This window comes from Semicossyphus pulcher, unplaced genomic scaffold (genome assembly GCF_022749685.1).
Source record: "Semicossyphus pulcher isolate SPU_LCO1_2020_fin unplaced genomic scaffold, fSemPul1.0.p SCAF_12, whole genome shotgun sequence".
In the NCBI taxonomy this organism is placed as follows: Eukaryota; Metazoa; Chordata; class Actinopteri; order Labriformes; family Labridae; genus Semicossyphus; species Semicossyphus pulcher.
In genome coordinates this window covers 30,700,766-30,724,338 of record NW_027211626.1, presented here as the reverse complement: position 1 = coordinate 30,724,338, position 23,573 = coordinate 30,700,766, and the positions used below count along the sequence as shown (strand labels likewise).

Here is a 23,573-nt window from a genome sequence, read left to right as displayed (position 1 = left end):
CAGACTGCTGTAAATCGTATGTGTTCTACACTTGTGTTACCATAACAGAAAGGTTTACAAGGTTGAAAGGCTCTGTTGTCGAACCGTACAATCCAAATTGAATCCTAAACGTTGGTCTTTCCAAACATGACCAATAATAGACTTTGTTTCCTCGTCGTGCTCCGCTGCTTACAGCTTTAACAGTACAGTTCTTATTGGGTCATGTGTTTACGTTATTAGCTGTCAGCCAATTGGTGACTTCATATAGGAAACGTCATAGTATTTACCCGGAAGTGAGAGCCGAGTCAAATATCTGCGGTCAAAATCTATAATATACGGGGTTGTGACCGTTTTAATCAAGCAAAGTGATGCATTGCTTGATAATCAGTTTATAAACTATTACATCGGAATGTACAGCGGACTCCTGCCCAAAGGTTTTACCGAAGACGACCTCAGTCCAGATGACGAGCAAGATGACACGAAGGAGGATGTTGAGGAGAAGAAGGAGGCTCAGTGCTCTGCTAAAAAGTTGAGCTCAGTCGGTGAAAACAAAGGCTCAGTGGTGGAGGCGCAATCGACTCACATGGCTAGTGATTCAGACAGTGATTCGCCAACATGCCGTATGCCTGGCATATCCCAAGAAATGTGGCAAGTATGTTGATTTGGTATGCAGTCAGCTAATGGTAGTGTTGTGATGCAAGTCAAAGGTTGCCTGTGGTCTTGTTGTCTGCCATGATGGGTAACGTTAATTCTTAAATAAAGCACTCGATATTGAACATTTCTATGGAAATTACAGCAATGCTTGAACTATAACAAACAACATATTTTCTAATGAGATATTTTTGAAGCCTGGTGGCAATGTGTGTGTATTACAACACAATCTGTGTTCGGAGGTAAATCAAATGTTGTGTTTTTGTGAATTCATTTTGTGTTTGTGTTGAAGAAATTCCAGCATCTACGTAAGAAAAATGAAAAAAGGAAGACAGTGAAATTCATCAGAAGACAAAAAAAAAGACCATCAAAGAAAGGTGTCAATTATTATATAATGACATACAGTATAATGGCTTTTCTGCATGCTTCTGTTAGTATGTATTTTGCAGAATGCAGTAGGCAGAAGTGTTATAATCAGTCTTTTTGACGAAGCCCACCAAAAATATACAAATACAATTAAAAGACTTAATAAAGTAAATCTTTTAAACAGTAGTGACCCACCTGCTATCCCTATAGACTTATGTGTCAGTGTTTTGATCCTAATTTATATAAAATTGTCCAATAAATCTTTAACTTCTTTTTTTATTTGTCATTCAGCAGGAACGAAAGGTGAAGAATCAACAGAGACAAGGTACCAAAATTATAATGTCAAACCAGGGACATTAGTTTATACCACAAAGGTTCCATGTACTTCCTCCCCTACTACTGTGTCAAATGAGAAATCCCACATTTGGACATTCTTTAACATAAAAAGAAGCCAACATGATGTTTTCTTAAAGGACCTGTCTTAACACAAACAAATGTTTAACACATTTGCAAGCTGATCCTCCTACTGTGTTCACAGAAATAGATTAAAATGGCAGTCTGTAAGGTAGAAAAAAAAACATGCAGTGCTCAAGTAAGAAATATATTTTATTGTAGTAACTATGCCTCATCACAGTGCCAATCTACATTCTATGAACATTAATACACATGTTCTCTGTCAGCAGACAGAATCTGATGGAGCGGGAGAAGCATTGGGATGAGCTTAAGCAGTATTTTGGTGTAAATGATCGATTTCATCCACCCCCATGTTCCAAACCTCCTCCAAAGGTAACAAAGACTCCTGACTTACACTGTATCTGCTGAGGTTAAGTACTGTGTCATTTGCTATACACCTTCTCATCCTTTGTATTTTTTCACGGTTTCCTTCATTGTTTTCTGTGATATGACATTTGGATTAGAAGAATCCTTCTCGTAATGTAACCTGACACTAAGATGAATATTTAGGATTACTCTTGACTACATTAAGTGATAAGATTGGATAAATCTCCTTTCTTGTGTGCTTGAGATTACAGTCAGATGTAGGTGTCTCCTCTCCAGAACCCCAGTGGAAAATCTAAATTCTGCATCAAATATTAAGAGAGGGTTATAGTTCCTGATACAGCCTCTCTGACTGCAGCTAGAGCTATTTTGGATAATAAATGGCCTTGTACCACTGCTGTGGAATATGCCATTTTAAAATGTATAACTCAACTTTACTTTGTTCTGATAAAATTCTTCAATGAATTAACGTTTTCTGCAAAGGCTTGCAAATTGCAAATGAAGCAAAATATTTGCAAGCTCAATGATCCTTATAGCTGACCCAGTGAATTGTAACTGTTCTCATTTCAATTTGAAATTCTTTTAATGATTATTTTGGAGTGTTTTGCACTTAATTTATCTCAGAGCAGCATAAAATTAAGTTTTTAGCCTGACTTTGAATAGGCAAATTATGAAAGCATACAAGAAATTATTAACAAGTTCTAAGAAACAGAACATGTCACATGAACCTAATGAGGGGCTTCTTCATCACTGAAAAGCAGTTTGTTATAATTAATATATCATGTATTTTATTGCTGCCAAGTCTTAAACACAGTCATTTGAAAAAAACAAAACTGTCTTAGCAGCAGAACTAATTAACAGCATTTATTTCAAGGATGATGGTCTGTACTTTGACTTTTGTTTGTAAGATTCAATAAAGATAAAGATCACAACTCAGGTTGTATCACTGTCAGCTGCAGTTAAAATGTAGAATAATAAACTATATGATCCACAATCAAGAACAAGACAGTAGTTATTGAAAAAAAAATGTTTGACTGCTTTTTTTTAAGCCTGTTTGTATTGTTTTTGTATTTGAACAGTTAACTCAAGGTTCTCAAACAAAACATCAGAGGAGGCACTATGATAATTACAGACTCTTTCCAGTGTATTTTATTTTTACCATGATGAACATTTGGGGGGCTGAAGAAATCTGGTGCTCCGCTTCCTCAAATAGGCTCATCACAGCAGAACTGCCTTGCCATCAGTAACCGGGGGCTTCTCTGCATCCCCCTCTGCTTAGGCCTGTAATGGAAATGTGTAATTAAAGAGTCACATTTATGTTTGGTAATCTCCTGTAGCATTTCTAAGATTTCCACACTAATATCCAATCAAAAAGGTTTCCATTTGTGAACGGAAATCTACATATTTGTAGTAATGGCAATCATATTAAAAAAAACGGCCCAGGGGACTTTTGAAGTTAGTCTTTGATTTTTTTTCTCTCTACCCCTATTTCGAAAAAAAAAAAAAAAATGTCTCCCTTCTCTGCAGTCCGGCCTAGAAAAGAGCACAGAGAAGGCCATAGCTGAAGGGGACATTGCAAAGGCGGAGGAGATGAGCGACAGACTCGCCACTCGAGAGGTACGTTGTGCTGATAAGAGATCTTTGGGGTTCCCCTGCTGTGACAAATCGGCCTAATGGATCCGCGGCCATTTCAACTGCAAAGACATAGGGGAACAAAAAACATACGCAGACACCCACCCTTCAGTCCTGCAGCCCTTTTCCATTGAGTTAATGGAAAGCCCTCCCCTTAGTTTTGAAGTGCTGCAGTGTCTAAAGGACTTTTGGCTCTGCTTTTTAATGAAGGGTACATTGCTTTCAAGCCAACTGTTAAATCATTCTCCAGGTAAGAGTTTCATACCTTTGAAGTGAACATGTCCCTAAATGCAGTGCCTGAAGTTTTGTAACTAACCGCCTTGGCAGGCATCAAGGATCAAGTGGTTTGAAACTAATTTAGCATAAAATGTAGCTCACACACACATATAATTGTGGTTAAAAAGACATACAGCTGCGGTGTTACTTTTCAGCTAGGGGAATTGCTGTACTTTGAGCATCAAAGTTAAACTGCTTTGTTTCATGATTCCTGTTTCTTACAGCATCCTTTAAGCTTTTTCATCTTTTAATAATAGCAACACAAACATGTATAACACTGTGGGCTCAGATTTCATTGTTGTACCTGGATTGCAGAAGAGTTGCAAAATAGGCGGGGCTGCTGGATCACAAAATATTTTTCCCAACTCTGAATTGCCATGTCAAATTCTTCTTTTAAAAGTATTCCCTTTGTATCTCAACCTAAAAACACCTGAACATGTCCTGACTTTACCCGGGTAGGCTGCATGTGTGAACGCAAACGACCATCTTTTTGATCCTGACATTACCCCAACTTTCTGCCAGCGACCTAGTATTATGTCGGGAGAAAGTCCGGGTCGGCCTATGTGTGAACGCAGCAGGGAATACTGCAGTGAATGATACTTCACCCTATTTAAAGAAAGTTATATTGTAACTGTGCTTCATTCTTCTCCACCATATGTTAGTGTTTGTTCACAAAAGTTCTTTAATTTGCTCACCTTGCTTCTCTTCAGTTATTTTCCCCACACACCTAAACCTGATGTACCTGTATCTGCTCTGTTTACATTCATCATGAGCTGCACGTTTTCTGATTCCGTGATCTTGTTTTCACAGCAGTGAGCCGTCCGTGAAAGAGGCTCGTAGTTATGACTAATGAGACCGACACTGCACAGCTGCACTTACAATCTTTTCAAACAGAATAAGATGGTCAGTATTTAACAGAAAACGTCGCACCTCAATCAGTGCATTTACAGGAGGGGCGTAATAGCATGTGGGAGATGATGCTGCAGGTATGGGAGAGACAGAACGAGAGGGTCGAGTGTCCAGCAAGTTAATCAGGCGCGGATGACGATCTTTTTGACAGAATAAAAAAGACAGATGACGGAATAAATCGCCAACATTTTGTGAAATTCTCTTGTTTACTTGTTGGCAGAAAGTTAGGAGAGAAAATTAAAACCACTCTTCTGGAGGTGCAATAAATATAAAGGCCAGAGCCAGTGGCCAATAAGCCTAGCTTAGCACAAAGACTTGAAACAATAGTAAATAGCAAGCCTGGCTTTCAGAGGTAACAAAATCTGACTAGCAACACCTTTCCCGCTAACTAAGTTACATGACACGTTACATAACACGTAACTAACACATTACATCTAGTTACTTTTCTCTAGAACAAGAACAGTAGGGGTTAGGGGTCATAGATGTTTTTGGTGGGCACCAGTAACTTCCTCTGGAGTGTCTATTGGTTACCTGGCAACTCCTCCAAGTCACATGAGATAATTTTATCTGGTCTTCTGGCTAAATGTGTCACCCAAATAGATGAAACTCGGTAACAAATCACAACGCAAACTGTAAACGGTAGTACAGAATACATGCCTGCAAGAGATTTAGTTTCTGCTTTAAATGTATATATGCTCTCTGTAAATCTTTTTGTGGAAAAGGTCACACTCTTGGAGGAATAAGACGGCTGCAAAAACAAATGGTCTTTGTTAGAAATGACTAAAGAAATTGTGTTATTCACTGAAATTGCAATATTTGCCTGGCACCACTCCTTGAAGCATCAGAGCCCTTTAATATTCCCATCTTAACTGCTCGCAAAGTGATCAAATATGGGGGAATTATTTGAAAGCTCTTGTGAGTGGCACCTGTGCTGTACTTTCAAAAAGCCTCTTAGAGCGCTTGTGGATTGGTTTTAGCCTGAGCCGAGGTTCTCGCCTCCCTGGTACCTGCCTCGTGTCTTGCCAGAACGGTGATGGGAAGTGACAGCAGTCTGGCACCCAGAACTCATTGTTTAGCAGTGATAACTTCATTTCACAAGAGTACAGTCAATTGGCCATTTAGAAATCCCCCAAGCCTATGTGACATATAGATCTTTATTGTTTACTTTTGTGTATGGTAAAAGGCAGAGCTGAATGAATGGAAAATATGAAGAATAACGCTAGCTTCAAGCCAAAAAGTTTGAGGGATTCTGACAGTTAGAAAGGATTCTATCTTAAACGATGCAGCCTGTATTGCAGATAACATTACAACAAGTGTTTGTTTACAGCATTCCCATTCACTTTTGACAGGAGTACTGTGACAAACATTTAGAGGATCAATAATCCCTGCTGTGGCCAGAATCAATTTCAAGGTTATAATTGAGTGGCTCATTTGGTACAGAATGGCTTAGATGTTTAATTTGTTTACGGTCATAACACCAAGACAAGACTGTGGCAGGCTTTTCACTGGAAGAATAGCAGCCGGTTTTCTGAGCAAAAAATGCAAAAGCATCCTGACAGCTGTGAGGAACTAAAGAGACCTGTTTGTCCCTCTAGGCATTGTTTTGTTAAGCAAATGCTGGTACATGTTGGATGAAAATGCTTTAGTGTATTTTCATCCTCAATCTAACAGTTTCCTACTTATCTCCTCAAAGCAAAGGGAAATGTGAGGACGATAGAGAGCTTGCTGTCAGAATCCCCCTTTTTAAAAGACAAAAAATGTTTGTTTCTGCAGTTTTGAGCTCCCTCAAATCAATTAATGATTTCCATTTGCTCTACTTTCTTCTTTTAATCTGAACATTAAAACAATTTGGGGAAAAAACAGTTTTGAAGGCTCCTTACAAATTCTGAGATATGTGTTCTTTCATCCCTCAAACTTCTGAGACGCGCTGCTCGGATATTGCAGGTTCAGGTTTTTTATTCTCATTACAGTTTTTAAACATTTCCCAAGGCTGTGAGTCTTTGTTTTAGATGAATTAATGAAGACATGCCCTGTTTTTTAAATGAAAGTATTAACACCCACGAAGATGGCACAGAGAAGTAACTTTCCCTTTGGGTAACAAAATAATATTTGTCTAGTTTACTTTGACAAAGCTTCCTAATATATTTATTTAAACTGTGCAGATAGGATTTCTTTCTTTATAAAAAATGTCCGTTGATCCTCTTCAACACGTTTAGATTTCCTTTCTCAAAGCCTAAGAAGACACAAAATAGCATAAAAGCTTCTTGCCTCTGAAGTAGTCCATGTAGTTACGTAAATTAAAAAGGTAAAAGTCCTCCAATTAAGAGGTCATCTATTGATTGCACAATATATTACAGTGCTGCAGTATGGGCTAATTTACTCAGCAATCAGCATCAACACATATAGTCAGGAGGCTTGGTAGCATCCTGCAGCTCATAATTGACAGATAGAGTGTGTAGCTATTCCTGGCATATGAGCCAGAAAATATTTCTTGTTTATATTTTCTCAAAATGGCCTTATAGATTCCAGTTCTCTCATATTATCTGCTTTACTGTTACAACTTTTGGATTTGTATCCAAAGGAATCTTTAAACTTAATTTGGTAATTTGCTAATAATTATGGCTATGCTGGTCTCTTGTATCTCAAACACCCACAAATAGTCTGGTGTCAGGTCCTTCAGGCATTTGTAAACATGACTTGCTGGTAAATACTGACCAATATTTTTACCCAAATATACTATATGTAACTATATATAAATGTACATCATTTTAACCACTGCATTTTAAACTAATAAAGCCAAATCATTAGAATACAGTAAATGCAACCAACTGCAGATTTAATTTTATTTATATAGATAAGAAAGAGCTAGTGTCCCTTGATAGGTCCTTTTGAAAATCTGCAAGTGAACACTATAGATCTGATGTAGAGCCATGTATGTGAACTTCAAACACATTCAATCAAATGAAATGATTACTGTATCTTTGTCGGTCTGATTGAACCATTGGTATTTCATAACCATGACTGGTATTGCTACTAAGATACAGGGCAAAGCATACCATTTAAAAGAAAGAATTGAATGTGTCTCGTTTTTCAGCACTGTATCTTTAAGATTTACTGTACTGTAATTTCTTAGTAAATCTAATCCACCTTGGAGCATTTCATAACAACATCTTCCTTACAATAACAAATTACTACCTTGATCTTCTATTTACAAATTGGAGCCAATGATGTCTTTTGAAATAGTCAGGAGCTGTACTTTATGTATAGTAAGTGAGTATGTTTCACTACAAAAGACTGTCACACTATGTTAGAGCTTACAGTTTCCCCTATAGCACTCAGCACAGTTATTAGAATGACATTACCACTTCAAAACAGAACCTCTCTTAGGCTGTCACAATAGGGGTGTCAAGTTCATTGCATGACTTCCAGGTGCTTTGGAATGTGAAATATAAAAAGTAGCTGGATTGATGCTGGCCCCTACTGAACCATGAGAAGCAGGCTTGCTAATGGCACGACACACAAAGAAGCATGTTTGTTCAGAGCGGCAGTTATACTTTTAAGTCTATCCAAAGCACTATGTTTTTAAAAGTCCTCCAATTAAGAAGACTTGGTCTCATTGTTATTCCAAGAGATGATTAAATACATAAATCATTTTGGTTGTTTACAACAATATGGTGACATTTTATAGGTGTTCCTGGAACTGTAACTTTTATCCTTAAATCACCAGCTGGTCCTATTCAGGTCTCACTCAGCTCAGCTGTTTACACTGACCTTTAATATTTAGCCCAGTAGTTTTCGCTGGTGTTATAACTGTATATGTTTACCTCACCCTCTACTGCTCTTTTTAAGGAGTGTCAGAGTTTGGATACTTGGAGAAAACCAACAGTGAAAGGGATATATTTCTTTGGTGCCACGGCTTCAGTAATCAAACAAAAGAAAGACGTATCGCTCAAGTTTATAAGTGAGTGAATCTTATTTAAACTGAGTAATCACACTGCACTCACATGCAGAAAAAACACAACTTGGTTATTTTTGTAACTGATTTAAGAACACTAATATCTATGTGTGTATTGTAATGATTCCCTCAGTCCCGAGGTAAAAGAACACAACAAAGGGCGATTAAGTTAACAAACATTTTGACCTTTGTACATTGCTTTACTTTTATAATTTAGAATGCCACTTTGCAACATATTTTTCTGGATATTTATACATGTGAAAGTGTCATGATTTTAAAATCGATGCATACTTTATACATTTTATAAGCACCTAATTTGAAAAATCAGTTTAGTGCATGTCCCACTGTTGCTTTAGCACTGAAACATGTTATATTTTTACTAACTCTGTAAAAACATTATGGTGAAAGGTCCATTTGCCTGAAACCCTCTGGCTCAACCAAATTTGTCTTAATGCTGTGACTTCATTTTAGACCAGGGGCTACCTGTATTCTGGAGATGTCAAAAATTGTTTAAAAAGTCTTCCCTTCTAATAGTTGGATCAATTAACCCACAATAATCCACCATAAGAATATATTTTGACTGAGCCATTTATGGTTTCCGTAGCGTTTGAACCTTGGGATGGTAATAATATCCTTCATTATAATTTGGCTCATATTTCAATAGAGGCAGCAGCTGAAAAGAAAACTGTCCTTGAAAGCTACCCTTTGGAAAGTCTCGCTTAAATACTGTGAAACAAAGGTGGCAAAGCATTTTGTCATAGGAGACATGGTGGCTTACTTGAAACAAAGAGCTGAACTAAGAATGTTTTATGATATTCATTTCATTTAACACCTTTTTCTTCTTACCACCATTTCCCTGCCATGCCTGTGTTTGTAATAAAAAAAATTAATGAGCAGTCCCTTTGTGGGAAGTGAGCTTTATCAGATTCTGACTTTCCCCGCCCCACACAAGAGTAAGAGGCTGACTCTGTCTCCCCTGCAAGCCCCCCCAGGCCACCTCGAGAGTTTGGGGAAACTCTCCTCTTTGTTAAATTTTCCTTCAGCATAAGCAATTTATCACAGAATGAACTTTTATTGTATCTCTGGGTGACTCACATTAGATTTTCACCCATTAATTTAGAAATGGATTTTGAAATGGGTACTAAGCTTTTATCAAATGCCTGGGAATCTCATTTGGATTATTGTATTTCATTAATTACTTCATAGACAAAGCATACTTTTCAATGTAGATTTGTGTGCTGTTTAATTAATTAGCATGTTTTCTCTCATAATTAAAGCCATTTTTTAAATTAAAGCCCACAGCAAAACACATATATAATTTGTTTGTAATTAGGCCTTAATTGGTGGTAGTGGAAGCTTAGCACCCTTGGTTTCTTTTTTCATGATTGCCATTTTATTGCCAGTCACTCATTAATTAAACTGTTTTTTTCTAATTAGCTTATACAACTGTTGATGACATATTATTGTAAGTGTGAGTTCAAAGCTTGCTAATAAGCCTACCCTAGTCAGAAGAGGCCAGATAATGGAATGTGCACAAAGCAGGCAAACTTTACAGTGTTTTATTTTTATTTTGTCAGCTCCCTAAAGATGAGATGTCATCTTGCATCAGATTACTAGAAGAGAAAACGGAGGCATGGCTGTTCTACTGTGTCTTCCCTGGAGTGGCTTTCTTTTCGCTAGGCATGTAATATTGTTAGTCAAAGTAGAGAGAGGATTACAAATGCTCTTATGAGGCTGCCCCATTAGACTGACAAACTCTTGAGAGCAACAGTGTGGGGATATAGTAACATGACTTAGGCAGTTACATTTTCATGAAAATAATTCCTTATAGTGTATTTATGCTTTTATAGAATATTTTGCTGTTGTTGAAACTAGTATTGAAGCAGTCATAGTTGAAGTAATTCAGACAAATACAAGTTAACATTGATCAAAGCAGATCTGCAATAATTAATTGAGTAATTACTAAGTAGATTTACCAATGTATGGATGTATTTAATCACATTTACTGAAGTACTATGCTTAATTATACATTGAAATACTGTATTTTAGTTTGTCTGCTGTGCAAAAGCACACCTGTAGCTCAAAGTGCTGCTTTTTCTCCTTCTTCTTCTTGTTCTTCTTGTTCTCCTCTGAAATGTTCTACTTGATCATTTAATTTGACGCCACTTTATATTCAAGTCCACTACAATTCAGAGATATTACTTACTTCTTTATATACGTCTTTAGGTGGTAGTTACTCAACAAATTAAGATTTTTACATGGGAAAATATGATTGCATATGACATGATTCATTATTATCTGTTAAGATGCTCAGTAGTAAGTAGGATTTTATTTAATTATTTAATAGCTGAATCAATCATTTTTTGAAAAAAACAACTATTTTGATGAATTGATGAATCCTTTATTTAACTTTTTATCTCATGGTTCCAAGTTCTTCAATGTGAGGATTTGCTCCTTTTTCTTGTCTTAAATGTACAGTGAGCTGCATAATGTTGGGGTTTGGACTATTGGTTAAACAAAACAAGCAATGTACAGGGGAAAGAGAATTTGTAATGGTTATTTTTCAGGTTTGTTGAAATTTGCAGACCAAACTATTAATTAAAGTAATAGTCAGTGGATTTTTAGCAATATAAATGATAATTACTTGTAAGCTTATTAAAAATAATTACTTTTCAGCAAACTATTTAACCGATACATAAATGTAGGTAGATTTTTCTTACCCTTTAAACCACCCAATGGAACATTTCTTAAATAAGCTCTCATATCACCTACAGGTCCCTACTGGCAAACAGGTTAGAGAGTTGTCTAACTGTCACAGTTTGGATCAGGTTTGGACACCAAAAATGCATAGTTAGGTTAAGAAAAAGATTTCGGTTTGGCTATAAATAGGTATGCCAGTTAAATGAGATACCTTGTGTATGTGAAATGATGTACATTAGTGATGTTAAGCAACTTGCTTTTAGAAAACGGCAGGATTGACGTCTTTGTTACACACACTCAAAACCCTGGACTGCTGACTCATCCATTACCACTGACTGCCACGCCCAACTTTATACTGTCGTCCCTTGACTACTCCCTTTGCTCCCAACCATGTCCTTACATTGTTGTGACCAGTCCCTAAAATTCACTTGCATTCATGCACCATATGACACAATGTATAATTGTATAAGATTATTTGTATGCATTGTGTTCTTGATTATTTAAACATGTTTTGCTGATAACATTAGTAACATTGCCTATGCAGGACTTTTACTTTTTTGTAAAAGAGTATTGTTACACTACGGTTTTGCTTCTTTTCTTTTAGGTAGTAAATCTCAGACACATTTGTGATCATCATTATATAGATTAAGATAGATATCGAGGTCTGTATGTTCACAACAAAGGATGTTATATCTTTTTTATCAATTCACTCGTGCACTTCTGCTTTACTTGTATTCTTTGTGTTTACTCGAGTCTATTACTTATATTCAGGATGCTTCATGAACCCATTGAATGAAACTTTGAAGTCCTTCCTTTTTTTATGTGATATGGGTAGTATTGATTGACCTCATGATCTACAGACCTTCTCAGTGTTGCTGCAACATTTAAGCTTTTCTGCCAGAAACACATTTTTCTTACCCCTCAGCCTCAAATCGAATAATTTATACTGAAATAACACACGAGCTGCCTAATCTGATATTCATTCCTTTCTTATACAGCCCTCCTTTCCAAAGTTGACTAAGGCCACATTATTTAGGCATTAAGGTGGTGTGATAAGGGAATTAGGCTGGTCATTAATCGTTTACACGTCAAATGCAGCAGAGCAGCTCGGGGAGGTGATTTAGTGAGGCAAAGCCATATAGCCCTTGTTAATCCACCTCTCACATATTTTAATTGGAAGAGGCTTCCTGGATAGGAAATTTATGAATGGCTTTAAGGCCATTTCTTCCTTAAAGCCATCATTTATTTCTCATTGTTAATAGGAACTTTAACACTTTATCAACATGGAGATGTATTTTTCTCATCTTCCATTCAGCTATTGTCTTTTCTTACTTGCTGTTTAATTACTACTATGTTTTTGTAAACCCTGAGCTGCTCATAAAGAATTCCTATTGCTTAATTTATTACACACTTATAAACATAGACTTCTTATCTTGTGTATAGTTTATACAGCAGCAATGCCTGCATTTTTTTGGGAGGGGGGTTGATGCCCCGTGCTTTAGACTCCACTTGAATCTCCATGACGACCCCAACATGAATGAACAGAAAACAGGTCTATTGACTTAACCCTCCAAGTGGCCTTAAGCTGCTGCTGCTGCAGTGCCAGCATTGTGGGCATTTTTTTGCCCCCAAATCTACCAAAGGTCAGAGTATTAATCCTCTGAATAAACCATGTTTTAACTGGGCTGAGCCCAGGCCACACAAGGGAGAAAGACAAGGCACAGAAACATGGTTGTGATGGACACTTAATTGTATATTAAAATGTGTTGGAGTGGAGGGAATTGGCTTTTAGGAGCCCTGTAAACAAAGAATGCAGGTGGTTTCCTGTCTTCTGCTTTTATTCCAGCTTTTTATTCACTTATTTTTCACCAGCCTCTGATGTGAAAGGATTTGGCACTAAGATGCACACAAGAGGAGGGGGAAAAATCCTGAAAAGTGGATCAAAAAAGTAAATGAAAAATAATGTCATATTACTGAAAATATGAGAGGCTAATTTGTGCCGACTTTTTGCTAATTTTGTTCTCGCCACAGAAAGAGGAGCCATCACCTGCTCAGCGCCACAGCGCTGACAGTGCCAGTGATCCATGAAATAAGCTGCCGCTGGCTTTGTTCAGATAAGAATGAACAAATCTGCACAATGTACTGCTCTCCGAATCTCATTTTCATACTTGCATGCAGGCTAAAAGAAATAAGCTGTTTGCAGGCTTGATTAATCAGACATTTGAGGGTTTTTTGTCTCTTTGATCTGCTCTGTCTCCTAGGTAACTTGGTTGACATTAATGTTGAGCCCCAGTAAAGACAATCAGGGATTGAAGACCAAACTGATTTAAAAAAAAAAAAAAGAGTAAGACCTTTAATGCTTTGAATATAAGTAAATGCTATATTGTGAATTTCTAAGAATGGGAAATGAGGTGCATAAAGTGGGTTTTAATTTTGTTTTTTGAAATGTTTGGGAAGGCGTGTTTCCATGAGCGTTGCAACCCCACAGTAGAGCAGCTTAATGTGGGTAATCCTGGCATAGAAAAAAATAAAGATCTCTGTCCGTCAATCTCCAAATTAAACTATTTAGCATTATGCAGTTTCATGTGATCTGCTCCCAGAATGAACAAATGAGCTTTTTTTTCTCTGAAAACACAGAGCAGGAGCTGCTCTCAGATTTTGTCAACAATTTAATAAATGTCTGGTTTATAATCTCTGCGTGTGTTGCAGGTGCTCAGTTTAGCACCACCACTCAACAACAAGCAGGGAAAACCCTGACGTGGTTTTATCTGCTTGCAAATCTAATGCAAATGTAAGAGCAATCACCCATTATTAACTCTCTTTCAGAGGAGAAAACATGATTTCAGGAATTTAAACATATAAAATGGCAAAGAACTGTCATAGTATGTGCGCTTCAGGCTGTGGAGACGCTTTCACAAATCTTCCAGTGACTGTATAGATGAATGCCTTGAGGGCCCAGCCGGAGCCCAGTACTTGCAGCCAGCCGAAGCCCTTATCTTAAATCCAAGCAAAGTACCATTAATCTTTTTGAAAGACCTTTATGGCTTTTAATGTATCCCAAATTAGAACATTTTACACCCTTGGTTCCTGAAATATGGTGATAAAAAGCCTTTAGAGTTTAATTTTTCCTGCCTGCTCGCTCTGACCTGCTTAATCCCAGCATGCATTAGGAGATATTTTAGTTTCAGTCTTTCTAATAAAGTTTATCCCACTTAATTATAATTGAAACATTTTTTTCCAGCAGGTCTTTTTTTTCAAGTGGCGCAGTGGTGGCACATTTCTTCATTACCTTAAGACTTTCGTTCCCCCCTGATTGTACTCTGAATATTGCAGAGAATTACCCAAAGGTTTGGTGAAATTGTTCCAAGTTGTTTATCGAACTTTGCCTTTGCTTCAATAATAAACCTATCTCAGGAGTGACGGAGGAGGCAGGATTTTTCTCTTTGTTTCCCGTGCTTCTGCGTGACTAGGGTTATTGGGATTATTCTGCTTCACAATACAAGCGTCTTCCCTGGGATTTGAATGTTTGCTTCTTGTAGTCACAGTCATTCTCTTCAGTTCTGATTTTAGGGACTGCCTGCAGTACTCCAAAGAGAAAAGTCTCTTTTACACTGAGTGAAAAATGCCATTGCAACATTTTTGAGTTATAGGAGAAATGACAAAATGCTGAACATTGTTTTTCCCCGTTTATTCATTCAGTTATTTCATTTGTACACTAAACAACAAAAGGAGAGCAATCAAAAAGAAAAAAGTGCAGGGTAGACTATTAGCCAGGAGCTTAAAAATACAATTTCCTCTAAATAAAAAGCTCAAACTAAAAGCAGAGCAGATCAGAATAATATCAATCAAACAATGTTATTGTAATTTATGGAGCTTTGGGGCATTTAACCCCCACACAAAACACAGATAAACACTCACATAGTCAATTGTGATATTTTTGATGAATGTTACCTGTATTCATGCTGTGTTTTTTAACCCTTTGTTTTTAATGGTTATATGTTGTGTGTTGTGTGAAGATTATGTTATGCTATCATGTTGCTCTATAATGTCAATGTTAAGTACTGATTGTTTTCAGTATTGATTTGTTGGCCCTTCACCTGACCTGATGACTTAAATAATTTGAGATTAACAACATTTTCTGTCAGTTGGCTAAGTGACTAATCTTTTCAGCTTAATGCTTTGATTTAGTTCCTCGCATCAATGTGCCGCTGTTTCGTCTTGTTGCATCATGTTTAAATCATTGTGTTTTGTATAATGTACATGACGATGATGAGGCTGTATTGGAAACTATAGGACATTAGTGTTAGCTTCTGTGACATAGTGCTTGTTATTGTCAATAACAAGTCCCTATGACTTCTTAAACTCTAGGATAAAAAGGTAGCATGCATGTGTTGTTCAGCTAAATTGCCACATTAGCTGTGAAGGAGTAGGCAGCCCGTTGGAACAGAGATACTGAAGAGAAGCCCCCCCCCCCCCCCCCCCCGACATGTCAGTCAGAAAGCCTTTTTCTTGCCTCAGACAGATTTCCATTCTCTAATGGTCCTCTCTGTCTGCCTCTAAATAGTTGGCTGTGAAGATCGCGCAAGCTGCTGACTGCCGGGACTTTGTGCGATGCAAACAGGAAGAGGAAGCTTTGAGGGCAGCGCAGAAAAGGAAGAAGGAAATTGCCTGGGGGTACGATGACTCTTTCTGTCCTCATGTTTATGTTGCCCAATATATCAGCTATTTGTGACACAATGGGTTCTAATACAGTTAAGATAGAGCTGCTGAAGCCTGAATTAGCTTTGAATAATTACTCGTGCAGAGATTAGGCCTGTAATTACTATATGGATTTAAGGATATATGGTCATGAACCCAATAATCTTTGGTGACCTCAATATTGCCCTTTGTGTCTATATGCATGTTTGTTTGCAGAAAAAACTAAACTTTTAGTCATTATCCCAGAACATACACTAAAATTTTCCCTGCAAATATACAGGTTAGCGCCTGAACATTTTATCACAGCCCCGAAGCCAAACGAACAGAAAAACAGTATGCTGAGACATATTGTGCACAGCTGCTTGTGTCCTCTCCTTTGCTCTCTAAGTCAGCCAATGAAACAATTGGAAAATTAAGGTTTATTTCTTTGATTCACTACTTCGTTCTTGCTATCGCCACTCCCTCTGTCTCCCGCTCGTCCACTGCTGCCCACCCTCTTGCTCATTGACCCAGGTAGAAAAGACTGTCAATGGTGTGTTTACAAATAGTAACTGACAAATCTTTCACATTATACCTTTATGAATATAGATCTGATATTGTATTATTAAAAAAACTAAAAACTTAAGCATTTCTGATACCTACACCTTCATGTGGACTTTGTAAAAACAAAAACTGGAAGTACAACTAACATATTATATGGCACTACAAATTGTTTAATATTCATGTTAGGAGTCAATTGTATAAATTATTATATTATATTATTTCTGTTTTTTTATTGACAATATTCTATTATTTTTCACCGTTCAATTCCAATGTTTGTTTGTATTCAACATGTAAAGTTTGTTGCTCCTTTTAGGGTGTACTTGCATTTTTTAGCTATAATATTATATTTGAATATATCATATTTTTATACTAGTGCCATAAAATGGTCTTAAAGTGACAATTATATTGTTAATCACCATTATTTCTGGAAAAATACATAAAAGTATTTATCCTGACAGGCCTAGCAGATATAGAAGTCGACAGGTTAAATGTATTCAGGAAATGTTTTGTAATTCCATGTTTTTCTGTTTTGCAGGTTTGAGGCAAAAAAACGCTGGGAAACCAAAAGCAACATGGGCTACATGTGAATGTGTGTGAAAAGGAGAGACTGAGAGGGTTAATTAAATTTGCTGAAAGCAGTGTTTTTTATGGAGGACTGATCCGGTTTCTTTTTATTCTCTTTGTATATTTTTAAAGACTGCACAACAGTAAAGCGCTAGGGTGAAAAAGTCATACAGTTGGCTGTGGAAAAACCAATCCAGAGTGTACAGAGAGAGAAAAAAATTACAGAGCATTGAAATTAATTCCTAAGGCGCCCATTGGTGTCTGCATTGTGTTATTTTTCATTACATTTCAGTGATTTGAGCATTCTGGCCTTTTTTCCACCATCAAATTAAATCTGGTGTACATTACTGGATGATGCGTTTATTTATTGCTTTAAAGTGGGTTAATCATGAAGGCGCTCCTTTCTTCTTCCAAGGAAGAGAAAGGAAAGATTAGGGCCCTAATGCAATGTACAGGATAATGTGCGATAGGATTTGGGAGTAGAAAATGAAATTTGGCTGCTGTAAACAGCTGTGAGCAGTTGTAAACTGGAAGTTGAGTGAATGTTGTTTGGGAGGGGGTGAGACATGAAACAGAGGCTTTGCTGTTGGCCCTCACCCATGCTGGGAGACTTGCTATTGTATCTCAGCCCAAACAAGAGGCACGCGCTGTTTCTCAAGGCCTACAATTGCCGCTCATTGTGAGATGAGCTCTCCTCAGTATCTGAAACTTCTTAAACCGTTGATTCCTCTTGCTGTTACTTTGATCTTTTTTCATCTGCAGCATATGCTTCCGCTGCTTCTCAAACCTCTGCGATGCTCATTCAGAAGCACAAAGTGTTAATTGCAAACAGCCTGCAAAAAAGCACAGGAATGATAATTACTTTTATTCATAATGCTTGCTTTTACGTTTTTATCAACCATACAAAATGATTGCTTTGCTTCAAGGTAATGAGAATTAAAATGAATCCACCCAAGTTGTTTGCATTGCACATATTGGGGCACTTTCCCCTTGCTGAGGAGCAATATTCACAGCTTTGCTGTGTGGGCTAAATCTGTATGAAGAAAAAAATAACTAAACAATAGAAATAAAAAATCGTAGCCATTTATAATATAGAACAACCAGACGGAAGAAACTAGATATGTCATGAGTATAAAGAATAGTAGAATTTATAAAAATCAAGCTTTTTGCATCACTGTGCCTCCAAGTGAGTCACATGACTTTGTTCGAGATGTTGTCAGTTGTTGGGAATTTGTGCTAATTAAACTATTAATCTCTCTGTAATGAGACACGAGCTAAAACTGTGTTAAGCACATCAAAGTACAACATGGGATTTCTTCACTTTGATGACTGCTATGAAAAAAATATGTTGAGTGAGGGAACATCAGAGATGTTTTATTAACAGGACAAAAATGATTGAAAATGACCAAGTAGTATGACCAAGTAACATATTTTTTTATTTACTGACCAGTAGCTGAATGATGGTGTGAATTTTTCATATTTCATAAACAGTGCTCAAATTCGAAATCTGCTAGAAATCAGAACCTTTTAAGAAGGTTGTATTATGTCCGTGTTATCTCAATGGGAGAATTGCAAGACATTAAAAACAAAAGGCAGAGAACAATGTGGAATATGTGTTTTCCAGATGTAAAAGCCATGCAGCCTTTTTAGCAGTTGTCAGGGAACATGACCAGCGATTATTCAAGAGCAGCTCTGCACTGCACCGTATCAATTGCATCTCACTTTATTAATCTCTTGGAACACAGGATAATGCCTTGAGCAGGGAAGATTCTGCTTTTAAGCTGGAAAATCCACTTTCTCTTCTCGTCATGTTGAAGAGCTGTTTTCAATAGTCTGTTACTGGAGGCCCATCTTAGCCCCTGACCTAGGCTGATTTGTTGTGAAACGCAGAGACAAATTCCTTGGGCACATGGCGCACCACTTCTAGGAAGAGTGTTTGTTGTGTGGACTAGGGGTAAAGAAAAAACAACAACAATCCCATTAAATGGTTGGAAAGCTGCTGTTGTGTGAAAGGGAACATATGTTGCTGGTAACAAGACATCAACACTATCACTTGCTGCTATCGCCAGCTAGAATAGGATTAACTCAAAGGAGAGAACTCCGAGACGCTGCTGATAAGGGCGGGCAGCGTTCAAAACACCTCACACCTCACACAAAGTCTAGATCAGACATGGTTATGTTGCTTTGTTTGTGTTCAAGCTTTAGGAGATGTTGCTGCAATCGTGTTTTTTCAATTAATACAACTTGTAACTCTTGTAGTTGTTTAATATTCTCTTAAAGGTTTAATCATTTTTAAATATGTTAAAGGTTTAATCTCAAAGAAATAAAATGTAAATAAATGTCTATTTGTGACTATATATCGCCGAGTGAGGTAACACAATGGTGATTGGCCCAATGAAAGCCTTTGCATTTGCAGTATATAGTATTATTATGGACTGGGTGTCTGTGGCAACATTCGCGAAAAAAAGACACATGTCTTCCATCAGCCAGCAGTGGTTGGTCTGTCAGAGAGGGTAGGCGGAGCTAAGCAGCTGCATTTCCGGTTTCTGCATGTGTTACGAGTTAACGTTCTACTATGGCTGAACAAACAAAGAAAAGATCGATGACTACAGATACAACTTCAAAAATACGTGAAAATCCAAAGAAAAAGAAACAAATTCTAAGCAAACAGTCTAAAAAGAAAAAGCGACCGTCAGCGAAGAGTTACAACTGTAGCAAAGGGAGCCAACCGTAGACGTCTGGTTAAATTGGGACGTGTGCTCCCACAATTACCATCTATCGCCAAAGGTGCCGCCAAAGTGAACAGAACTGAAATCTTCGAGATTAGATCTTTAAATGTTTTACCATCACAAGGGTACAGTAAGGGGTCATGTCATCCTCACAGATTTCACGGGAGCTTACTGTACAGTTGCCCTCAGGGGTAAAACGAATTATGTTGTTAATTCATTTACATTTTGTGAAAGGAAACATTTTTGTAACATTTCATGAAAGAGCGTTTAAGAAAACACATCATTAAATCATTAGAAGATTTATTACCAGATTATTTTCTGTTTTGCAAATGAGTTATATCTAAGGTTTCATGTTTTGTTTTTTTAACCTCAGGGTCCATGTTAATACAGATGTAATATCATGTCATCATCACATTTGTGCATGAGGTATATTTGTTCCCTTCTATTCAAAGTAACCATGTGGGAGTGACAGGCAGTGTGGATGCTGATATATTCCTTGGCTGATTTAATGACCTGTTTAATTCTGGCGCGTCTGTAGCCCTCTCAGATGTTTTGCAGTTTTAATTAGTGTAATCATCGCTCTTGAAAAAGGCCACAGGGATGTTTAATGGGTCATGTTTGTCAAGATGCACAGAATTATAACACAAAAGACATGTCATTTATTCAGCGCTACAGTCTTCCAGTGATTATGGGTGTCACAATTGATAATTAGAGAAAGAATTGATTTATCTAAAAAATAACCTCTGTGGTGTGAGGAAATTATTTCGACAGTGTTTGGATGAGCTGTGTTTACACTGCAGTGTGGCGGGTGTGGGAACATGTAATCACTCCAACAATTTTTTACTGCTGTTTCTGGAAGAAGGTATCAGGAAACTTTTGATGTGACATCTAGTAGCATATGGATATTTTTTATAATGACAAAGCAACATATGAAATGATGAAAATAATGTTTAATTATCCAGGCTTTTGACACATGATAAGCGAAGGTTATTATTTTTAATTTTCAGGCAGCAAAGAACAAAGTGCTTTACACAGTTTCCTAAAACTGTTAATAAGGCCAAGCTAACATTTACCATCCAATGTGATAAGGCCTGTTTAAATGCACTTCCCTCCATAATTATACCACAGTGTAGAATGTGGGTTACTTATATGCTTTCCAAGCAGATTCGAACTAAGAAACAATTAAGAGGAAGTATATTTTATCATTCAGCAAACTTATAGAACAAAAATTACAAAGAACTTTCAATTAATTTCTTCATTTGCTATCGTGAAATAAAAACATTCCTAAGCACAAATATGCTGAGCATGCACTCGTTATACATTCATCTTCATTCTACGACCCACATAGTGTATTTTATCAGAATTAATTATTAACCAAGTTAATGAATATTTTATTTATCTTTATGGAACCATTTAAAGGTCCCAACAGAGGTAATAACATTTTAAGCGATGCAAAATACCTGAGAGGAGAGCATATCAGGCTAGGTTACCTGTGATTTGTGCAACCTACAACGATGGTGAAGAGCTTAAACTTTATTTTTTTTTTTACATTACCCTGATCTGTCCCAGGAAAAGCCTCAGTTAGTCTGGCTTGTGTAGTCATTAATTGCTGATTTCCTATGAAGATTTATAATGTTTATTTTTCATTTCGAACAGAATTTGAAAGATAAGATTAATATGCATTTGCATTCAAGACAAGCCTTTTTCTAGCTGTCACTGAACATGGATTAACTATGTTACACAATTGCTCACTTTATAGTCACCTTCTTTTGACTTAAAACTGTCGGTGTTTCTCCTGCGGCTATGTTGTGGCCTCTGTCACTAATAAACACGGTCGGATTGTTCATGTTAATGACAACATGTATCCATCTGTAAAAGGTATTTGCCTGAGGGAATGAATGTGGGACCAATTTTACATGTTGGTGAGGGGATTTTCGTTTTTTAACCAAACTTACAACTGAAGATTTGAACTTTACATCATCTTGTAGCTTGATCATTCCATTTTGACTCCAAATCTTGATTCAAATATTGTCTCTCTGAGCAGAGCAGTGGTTTGTAAGCACTAATGTTGTCATGTGTGAGGGTTTTCAAACAGCCAGGGCAGGCCCGATGAGCAAGGAGCCAATTTGCGGCCAAACCCCAAGAAACTACAAACTCTCCCAAGTAATTCCCTCTATTCCAATTCCTTAAAACCTTGTCTTAACACAAACAATAGCAACGCTTAGTAAAAGTGACTCTAAAACCTCTGCCAAGCATAATTTATCATTTGAATGACAATGGACCACTTAGCACTGCTTGAATTATGTCGGAGCTCTATCAGCTCTGTGTTGTAACAGCGGACGATCATTAACGCCACTGGGTGATGTGGTGCTCTCTTATCTTGGGCTCGGTCCTTAGAGTTTACTTTAGATAGAAGCTGCTCAGCCATGACAGCAACAACTTCTTTCTTTATTCCAAGACATTTAAGTCATGGCTTATTAGATTTAAGTGTAACAGAATGACCAATGAAGAAAGTAAAATTATAGAGGTTTTGACATGTGAGAGGCTTCATATGATTAGTATATCTTAAATATGAAATTGAAGGGTCTGAGTTGCAGGGGGACTGGTAGGTTGAAGATAATAAAGAAAAGAGACTTCAGAAGTTGCAAAAAGTTTTTATTTTCTTTGTTTGTGAAGCTTAAACTGAAAAGTAAATGCACTTTGAACTTCTGATATAGGCACACATTTACACCTGACAGAAATTCAGTTCACAGACGTCCAGCTGCTGAGTTTCTCCAGAACAAATGCAAATCGTGCACTGTAGTCAGTGCTGATGTCCATTTCAATTGCTGTTGGGATGTTTTAAGTTTGTAGCTGTTTTATAACTCGAGATTACACATTTACTGATTTATCTTCTGTTAAATGATAATGATATTCAATTTTTTTATTATTGTTAACAGTCAAAATTACTTGATCCTACCACTGGATAACTTTATTATTTACTGTTTGGCCCAAGGCCTGATATATATTATTCCTCTGCGCCCTAGAGCTCCATCCAACAGCTATTAAAACATCAAAGAGCCACACTGTTGCATTGGAAGATATGTTTCTTTTTTAGCACGCTGTAGTTTAATTTGACTCAATCATGCTGGTGGAAATACTCATTAGAGTGCCAATTGTGCATTAGTTGAAATTGAATAATATGGCTTGGCAAAATTTAGGCGAAAAACCCTACTTGGTTAAGTCAAAGTTGGGGATAAGTTAAGTGGATTTTGTTTTCCACTGGAGTCCTGCATTTTTTTTGTAATCATCCATCTTTCCCATCCTCCACCCCATGTCGGCTTCAATGCTTCAATACTACACCTGAATTTACACATGCTGGATGGCCAGAACAGTTGCTCCAACAGTCTAATATTGTGCAGATGGATTCACATTGAGTTAGTTCAAAGCTTTGCTTTGTCTGTTCTAACCACTGAATTTTCCACTGGTTGGCTCGTGGTGACTTGAAGTCATTGTTAAAAGGCCCCTGAGATTTTTTTAAAGTCTTTGTTTTAGAAATACTTTAAATTAAATTCTATTCAGTAAGAATTTGCATAATATGTAATCATGATTATTTAATATGAAGAGTCAAACGTATATTTTTAGTTAAGTCAGAAATCATACCTCCAAAAGTTGCAGGATTAGGTCGCTACAGTTGGTTGGCACACTGTTGCATATCAAAAGCCCCTTTTACACTGCCAGTTCAAGGCCGGATTATTCCGCCCCTGTTAAGTTTCGTTGTGTGTGTGTAGGTGAAGCACACACTGTTTGTTTAC

The 23,573-nt window shown here is 37.1% G+C and overlaps 1 protein-coding gene across 4 annotated transcripts; it reads left to right on the top strand.

Annotated features, from left to right (window-relative positions):
• Window positions 1-266: 266 nt before the first annotated feature.
• On the top strand, window positions 267-17,402 carry fam204a (family with sequence similarity 204 member A). 4 transcript variants are annotated; one of them, XM_069658605.1, is made up of 7 exons: window positions 267-631; window positions 923-1,007; window positions 1,291-1,321; window positions 1,680-1,782; window positions 3,301-3,390; window positions 15,810-15,919; window positions 17,022-17,402. In XM_069658605.1, exons 1-7 carry the CDS (start codon window positions 389-391, stop codon window positions 17,071-17,073), a joined length of 714 nt encoding a protein of 237 aa, XP_069514706.1. In that variant the 5' UTR covers window positions 267-388; the 3' UTR covers window positions 17,074-17,402. The 4 variants fall into 4 exon arrangements, with proteins under 4 accessions (XP_069514706.1, XP_069514705.1, XP_069514703.1 ...); XM_069658604.1 differs by having other exon boundaries at window positions 1,677-1,782; XM_069658602.1 differs by having other exon boundaries at window positions 1,288-1,321.
• The last annotated feature ends 6,171 nt before the right edge of the window (window positions 17,403-23,573 follow it).